Source organism: Anabas testudineus, chromosome 6 (assembly GCF_900324465.2).
Source record: "Anabas testudineus chromosome 6, fAnaTes1.2, whole genome shotgun sequence".
Lineage (NCBI taxonomy): Eukaryota > Metazoa > Chordata > Actinopteri > Anabantiformes > Anabantidae > Anabas > Anabas testudineus.
Genome location: NC_046615.1, coordinates 18,822,994 through 18,831,493, shown reverse-complemented (window position 1 = coordinate 18,831,493; position 8,500 = coordinate 18,822,994). Strand labels below are relative to the sequence as shown.

Genomic DNA, 8,500 nt, shown 5'->3' with positions numbered 1-8,500 from the left:
AATCCATCTGTCAGCAGCTGGTTGTTTAATTATATTCTGTTGTTAACGAGGTCTGTATGTTAGCTGTCATCTCTTTCCTTTATGTCCAGCATACATACAGCAGGGCTGAATTAAGTCATAATTGTCATATGACACATTCTGTGGAGTCCATTTAAACTTTAAACAGTCCACCCAGACACAACATGTTCAGGCCTTGAACCCTGTTAAGACACTGACACTCATAATAATCATTATCATATCATGAACACAAAGTCTGATTAAATTAATTTACTGTTAAATTACAACTAAACGTTGATGTTTGTGTGTTGAAAGAGAACCGCAGTAAGGTGCATTTCAGGCCTTAACCTATGACCTTTCCCATAATGGCTCTCATTCAACACCTTTTTGAGAAAACGAAAGCGATTTTAAGTTCTATTTATTTGGACAAATTTTATATAGTTACACAGCTGTAGAGACAAATAAAGGAAGATGACCCCTTTAACTTTGAGGGGGGGACTTGAACCCTGAATGTGTCCAGTATCCAACATAGAAGGGACTTCATTAAAGTAACACACGAACAGCTGTTGTCTTTAACATGTAAACTATTGAGAATTTAAAAGTACACTGAATGGCCTCGCAGCTCCCCGTGGGCATATGGGCGTTAATTAGCTGGATATAGCCATAGATTAATTATAATATTTTTTTCGCCCATTCGTATCAATAGAGCAGCCAGACAAAGTGTCTTTTGTTCTCTGATGCAGGACATTCTGTGGCTGACTGAATGGGTCTTGGCTATGTCTACATGGATTTGCCATATGGCAACAAAAAGGAAAGAATGGAGCCGGGGAGCGCTTTGTGTTGGAAATCAGAACAAGCCCGTCAGAGCTTATGGCTGCGTGGAGCTGACAAAGTCACTCTGGCCATCAAAAGTCTCAATTTTCATCAAAACATCAGTGTCAACGCTATTTACACAAAGCGAGAAGCTTATGGAAAATGACCAAATGCGAAAATATGAGTTGGTTTCTGCGCACTGACGACCAGTCCAGGCCCAGGGCGCATTCAGGCACTGCTGCATTTGGCTTCTTTCAATTAAGGGTAAACTTGCAAGTATGACCTGTTGAATGGTTTGTTTCAATAGACGAGGACAATTACAAAGACTAGTAGTTTTCTTTTTCCAGCTCTGGCAGGTGGCCTCCACGCCCGGTGTATCCACGGCGGGGTAAACAGTGTGTGTGAGTGGGTCTTTAGAGGGCTTGTTGAGTGCGGGTGGATGTGGGGGTGTCTTCGTGGCGGACAAAGCGGGGATCCAAAGGCAGCTGCTGCTTCTTTAGAGGGGCAAAAGGGCCTTTAAATCCCAGCCTATATTCCGCAGCTGCCACGCTGCCCAAGGGTACACGTCTGAATGCGTTATCCCCCCGCAAGGTATATGAGTCCACAGAGGCAGACTGATACAGGAGGAGCTCAAAGAAAAGGTTGTGTCATAAATGTCTGTAATGACACTGCGTGGATCCTTGCTGCTGTTTACTGGGCTTCCTTTGCAGCAATACGGATGTAAAACAAACCAACTCTTTAAAAATATTAAGATATGCATCCAAAAAGGGGAATGAAGCCACCTGACTTTTAATATACAATAAAACCTTTGTTCGTCTATGTATCGAAATTATACCCATTTTCACTTTCAACACTCACAACTGGTTTCAAAACGACCTAATCTAAACTAGTAAACCGGACAAAAAACAAACCCATCCGCTTAAAGTTGAAGTGAAAAATATTTTATTCTCATCTTTTGCAAGACATAATTAGGGCACTTGTATGAAAACACAAACAAACCGGCTCAGAAACACACACAAAAAATTCTATTTTTGTGGACTACTACGGAGAAGCTTACATGATTGCAAAACATCACAATAAAAAACGTAAATAATAAAATAAAAATATGCCCTTTGGCTAAATCAACAAGGCATTTAACAAATAAAAAGAAACATAAATAAATTATAAGTTAGAATAGTCTTAAAAAATATACATTTACAGAAAACAAATCAGAAATGAACAGAAATAAACATTTATAGGCTATTGTCTATATAAAGCTTTACACTTTTGGCCAGTGTAGACAATTCTTTTAAAGTAATTTAGGATTGCACAGATGTTAAAACATTTAACACTGTCGAGTGGCTGTATGCAAAAGCAACAATGAATGCTACATTTGTACTGGATAGAAGTCATTCGGCGAAAAGTCTCGGCCTCCCCCCAAAACCAGGACTGAACCTGAGAGTCTGGTCCGGTGTTCACGGTGCGCTCCGCTGGGGCGCACCGAGCCAAAGCAGCCGGCCGGTCGGGCTTCTTTCTTTCCTCCCAGTCCTCCGTTTCCTCTCCTCTCCGGCGTTTAGGTGACGAGGATAAACGTCTCCCCCCCCCCCACGATCCTCGAAAAAATGCGCAGGCAAATAGTGCAAAAAGGGACCTGAGGAAGGAATAAACCGTGATAAGTTAAGAGGAACAACCATAGCGAAGAAAGACGCGAGTCAGCTTTCTGAGGAAACAGGAGATGTAACCTCAGCGGCAGACGTCACCCTCTACCCGTGCATTTTCCCGCCACATCGTGACGCACATTCCCCTCCCCCAACCACCAGTGTTACTACAGCTTCTACTATCACTACTACTGCGATTTCACCACCGCAAACTCTCCCCACCAACCCTCAGACAGGGCTGTCTGCGCTTTCTGACGCGCTTAATTCTGTTCGAGTGACGCCGAGAATAAAACCCCGAAATAAGTAATTATAGGACCCTCAGCGCGGCCCAGATGAATTAATAATAAGTCATTTATGTTGTAACAGACCTAAGAATGAACTACTTTAAATTCAGATAAATCTTCGTACCTTCAGCGGATCCTCTTCCGTGGAGTTTGCTCCACGGGGATTGGAGACTTGGAGACATGGCAAGCGCCCATATCATTCGATTTTCTATCAGCAGGCCTTTTTCGTTTCACGAAGAAGTCTGTAGGGAATAAGAAATACAGTTAGTTCACGAAATCCAGTGGCGCACAAATCACGCACGGGCGAGAGCGACAGGTAGCGGAGTAAATGATTCGCTCGGAGCTCAACGTGAATTTCGAGCCCTTGTATTTACCTGTGATGTGTGTGTTGTTGTCAGTAGTTGTCGTCCTCTTGCGTCTGACACACGGGACGGTTCTGTGAGTCGGTCTCCCTGAGTTGAGCTTGTCTGTGCGGTTCTCCTGGTTGACCTCCACCGGACACGGACCGCTGCTGCTTTCGGGCACGGCCAAACGCTCAAGTACATCCAAACGAGGGGTCTCTGGCAAAACAGAGTCCGAGGTGGACATCTGCTTTGTGGGCGTCGCAGGCACCCGGGTCCTGCCGTTCTGTACAGAGTCCTGATAAAACACCGGGGTCTTATCCACGGGAACCTCTTCCCACTCGTAATCTCCAACCAGCGGGGTGTTGGCCTCGAAATTAAAGTTCCATCTCTGCTGGTCTCGCTCAGAAATCTCCCGCATCTTGACTTTCATCTCCCGGTTTAGCTCTTCGTGATCCACCGGTCCGAAGAGGTTACGACAAACGCTAGTGCGTCTGTGGAGAGGGAAGGTCCTCCTGGCCACCAGCCTCTCCAGGGCGCTACACGATAACTGGACGTTGGACATCTCCAAAGCCTTTCCTGAGAAGCTCCCAAAATACAGAAGAAGATGCCCAATATGAGTGATGGGTCGTTGTTGAGAGAATAGCAGGCGCTGGTGTTGTTGTGCCTCGAGTGTGGGTGTGGGTGTCTTTCTCTCACTCCCTCGTCTCACTACTCCACACAGTTCACTTTAAATCTACCTCTGTGGTGAGATGTGGAGTATATAACCTCAGAAGCCGTTAGTCACACCAGCCACTTCGGGTGGAGTTCTCATTGGTTGCCTTAAGTCCAGCCCTCCTCAAGCACACAAACACGCACATACACACACAACCCCCACCCTGATTTCCCGTCGGCGATCCCTCGGTGCGTATTTGGCTACACGCTGAGCGCAGCGTTGTGATTTTTCCCTGGTGTAACTTTCGGATAAAGCGCGGAGCGGACTTTCCCGATGTCAACATGAAACTGTTAAAGTAGAATTTCGAGTGCATTTGGATACTCGCACAATAGTGCATCCATTATCGGACATGAGTTTGTTTACCTCCTTCCACGCACAATCTGGCTGCTGGTGCGCGTCCGATAAAGGACTTTACTTAAGTATTGTTACGTTACGTGCAGGCTGTGACTGCACAACCCTTTTACAACCTTGGAATGAAATGTAGGGAAACTCCATATTGCCAATATTTTTTTCCGATGATGATCCCTGACGTTTACACACACACACACACACACACTGCTTTTCTCGCTCACCACAATAACACCACAATAACAATACCAACGAGCTGCCCTCATCACACAGTGTCTTCTCTCGGTCGTCTGTGGGGACTTGGATCTTGCGCAAAGAGACCTGAATTGTTTTTACGCACAGGAGCAAAGTAAACAGCAGGTAGAAGAGGCAGGGTAGTAGATGATAATTAAATACTTTAGCCAACAAGTACAAATGAGCAGTTTAGGTCTCTGCACAAAACTAAACACTTTTCAGTTTAAAAGGCTTTTTCTTTTTCTAACTGGTTGTATCGCTTTAAACAGAAGACTGCGGCTAAGTAGTAGATCACAATGCTGATAAACAAATAAATAACTACAGTGAAACAGATATGTCATATTCATTTTAATGGGGGGAGAGCACATATATCACATGTGATTGACAAAGGTGTCTGTATGGGACAGTACGTTTGTTGCCAGAGGCAGGCCATAAATCAGACACAATCAGGTTGTCACGACCGGTGTGTGTTTCTGTGTGTGCTGGTTAAGATGATAATTCCTTGTTGGAATAGGTAGCCGAGGTTCTTCAGCATTGACTACACATTAATATTCACTTCACTGGTCTATTTATCAGAACAACAGTATTAGGAACTCTGCAAAGTGCTCGCACAAGTCTCCGCTGCCCTCAAATCCTCAGTCTTGACGGTCTAAGGAGACGGACAACGCCTTTGCAGTGGAAAATAGGTGCACAGCGCCTCCATGTGGTTTAACTGCACGTCGAGTTTGTTAAATGATAAATGCGAGAGGTCAATTAAAATAAAACACGACGGAAAAGTAAATAAACCCTTTGAAAACTGGATTAAAAAGGTCTTAAAACATCACCACTGATTGCAGGAGCTGCTATTAGGTTATGTAGTAAAATCATTAATGCGCACATGGTTACATATATCTGAGTTTAGTTGAAATCTGTGTGTTTCCATCATTAGGCTCAAACTGTTTTATATTATCTTACCTCTAGTTAAATGAAATAATAAAAGTTTCTCCAAAGTGATGACTTCTGACCTGCATGTGACACCACAGTGACACAAGTGTGACTTACCAGAGTCACATGAATTGAAAGTGTGAGACCTCCTAGGAAGGCACTTTAGGATGTCGCCTGCCCAATGCAAAGGTCACATGCTCTGTGTGATGTCCCGTCACCTTGTCATGCTCTGTCTCTCAGGCTGGGCATGAATAACCTGTGGTGATGTTGCAAATGAATCTGCACCTACACACATGTCCTCCCATTCAGTGACAAGCAGTGGATTTTCACAAACGCACAATGTTTTTTTAATAATTAAAGTGACACATTATCCAATTAATGGTGCAGGGTTGGAAGAATGTTATTATTTTATTTGTTGCCTATTTCTTCATTCTTCATTGTTTCTTCATGATTAAATTTTACCTGTGGTTTATACAACACAGATAGAAAACTCTATGTTTTAATTGTTGGCTCCATCTAGTGGTCAATGCTAGTTAATTGACGTTAATATACAGTTCTACTATAAACTTTATACAAATAAATATATGCAGATAAATGCATTTTCTGTTTCACTATCTTAAGCAATAAAGTGCATAAACAGTTTACTATTGAATGAGTAGAGAGGATTGAAGATGAGAGTGTTTTTGACCTCAGCATTCAGATAAAACTCAACCCAGACATCATTTCATTACTTGTTCCCACACTTGTTACCAGCTGGTTAAGAAGTAGGAGGAAGATTTCCTGTTCAGGTCAACATTTCCTTTCAAAGAGATGTTATCAGCAGATTTTTAAAGGCCATTAACACACACACACACACACACACACACACACACACACACACACACACACACACACACACACACACAAATAGATTCAAGTGACTTTTGTGGCTAACTTGCTCTTTGACAAACATTTAAGTACCCAGAGGGCTAAATATGTGTCAAAAATATCCAGGCTCTCTCTCTCTCTATGTTCTCTCTCTTATGTAGATTGATGTAGATGTTCTTATAGGATGGGATTGTGCTCGAATTTATTTTACTTGTATAGTTTTTAAGTGGTTTTGTGTTGTTGTCTTTTACCTGTAAGGGGCCATTGCTGAGGTGTTGCTGTCCACTCCCACCCCCACCTGGACCACTCACTTGAACAAGCTTATCCTTTTGATGTTACAGAGTGGCTGCAGGCATCTCCACAGGATGCTTTACTAGGAGGGTAAATGGCAATTTCATTCCACAATCCTTTGTAACACCTATAAAACAGTTTTCTCTGTGTGCTGCCTTTTAGGTGGAAGTTGGCCATGGTTTGACACACCCAACTGGAATGATTTCCTGGATTAATTAGGGTTTCCTACCTGAGGAGCCATTCCACATTATGCATGTATGCCTTTAAGCACATCAGGCACTCCTCAGAGACATACATCTTTGAAAAAGCAATGAGCAGTGCAGAGAAAGTCCCACAAGTGTCTCATTGTGTCTTGTTATTAGTTGAAACGTCATATAAGTTAACAATAGTTGCTGTCAGCATTTAATTACTTATTCAACTCCTATTCTGATTTGTTTTACCAAAGCCCTGCAGTTACACATATGTATGTTCTCTTCAGTTTTTGTTAGTCTGAAAAACACGTTACAGTAAGGTAAAAAAGTACTGAGCCGTCAGTTCATTCTTAATTTGCCCTAACTTGTACCACAGCAACTACTCTGGAGTTTCTGAAGCTTATCATAACGTGACTAAGCTTTATCTAATTTATTCTTCAGTGTGTAAGTAAAAATAGAATAGAAAATAGACTTCTTCAGTTGGCTAAATTTCGTTCTTGGGATGTTTTCAGAACAGTTTGGCAGAAGAAACAACCTTAATTGATTTAAATAATAAAAAGGCAGTCACACATTGCTTGTACTCAACTTGTGCTGCTCATTTCAAGACCCTTGAATTAGATTTAAACTCTGCTTCTACCATGAATTTTGGCTATGTTACAGTTCGTAAAGGCTACAATTGTAATGTTGTTGGCAGCTTTATAGTTTTTATATTTCCTTCTGTTGTGAGATGGGAAGAATATTCTCTTTTTAGAAACAAGTATTCAAAGGAGCAGCATTGTTTCGTCTTTTGTATTTGAATGTTAATCTTTTTTTTATGTAGTCAAGTACTACAAACAGAACCAATGCAAATACCTGAAGCCTTGGGCTATATTCTTACCATTCATTTACCCTAACAATAACAAAACCTTTGTCCTCAGACTTTATGATCCACAGTTGCTGTTATAGTTCTCAGCACTCAGTGTGCTTCATCTTGCCCACAGAATATTTCTGACTGTAAGTATATGTTTTACTTTCTCACCAACTAAAAGCAGTGATAATATTGCATTCGAAACTATGATCCACTTAAATGCCAGGGTTGACTATTAATTCAATTATAACTAAATGTATTGAAGAATTGTTTCTTGATTGTTAACTATATGTAAATAAGTTGCATGTAACTTAATGCAATTATTGTCAAATTGTTTAAATACCACTCAATCATCAGAATCAGAATCAGAAATATGTACCAACAAGGCTTTCACATGTGAGTTAGTGCGCAAAATATGATCATATACAAATTGATAGATAGTCACACTGTTAATGGAAAGTGGTCGTTAGAAATAAGGATTTTGATGGAAATTATGAACGTGTTGTTCAAACTTTGCCTAATAATAACAAAAATATATATTTTTTAATGAATCTTGACAGTTTTTGCTGTTTTTCTTTAATAATCATGACTAATGAGGTTTGAGTCTAACCGGAAGTGACGACATAAAAACACGTGACACAATATGTTATTAGAACAGGGGGGTTTTTGAAAATAATGATTTTTTTGCTTTACAGTTTTGCACATTAAACTGCACAATGTTGTTAAAATAATAGCATGTCGCTGGTTGTTATTGTGTGATTTAAAACCTTAACAATAACTCACTTTCTACCGCAAACTGTTTATAAAAGGACGTTTCTCAGTCAAGCCCGCCGGACGGCTGAACCCGTCAATTTCACAAATTCACTCAACAGCATTAGTAAGACTTCCGCATTATGAATGGTGATTCCAGAATAAAAGCTGTTCAAAATGCGAATCTAAGAACGTCTTTTATTGTGAAGGAAGGATACCGGAAACTATATTTTTAGTGCTGCTCGCTTGACGACCAGACAC

General features: G+C 41.3%; 1 protein-coding gene across 1 annotated transcript; it reads right to left on the bottom strand.

Annotated features, from left to right (window-relative positions):
* Positions 1 to 1,729: 1,729 nt before the first annotated feature.
* LOC113166106 (cyclin-dependent kinase inhibitor 1C-like) lies at positions 1,730 to 3,832 on the bottom strand. The gene is made up of 3 exons (XM_026366069.1): positions 3,106 to 3,832; positions 2,856 to 2,973; positions 1,730 to 2,440 (listed from the first exon to the last, which is right to left on the bottom strand). The coding sequence occupies exons 1-2, from the start codon at positions 3,635 to 3,637 to the stop codon at positions 2,858 to 2,860; spliced, it is 648 nt and encodes a 215-aa protein (XP_026221854.1). The 5' UTR covers positions 3,638 to 3,832; the 3' UTR covers positions 1,730 to 2,440; positions 2,856 to 2,857.
* Between the last annotated feature and the right edge of the window lie 4,668 nt (positions 3,833 to 8,500).

What these genes read in the sequence shown, in the direction of transcription:
- LOC113166106 (XM_026366069.1), bottom strand. Translation starts at nt 3,637, where the DNA reads ATGTCCAACGTCCAGTTATCGTGTAGCGCCCTGGAGAGGCTGGTGGCC. An exon ending in CAACAACACACACATCACAG is followed by an intron (nt 2,974 to 3,105) that starts GTAAATACAAGG and finishes TATTCCCTACAG; the next exon opens with ACTTCTTCGTGAAACGAAAA.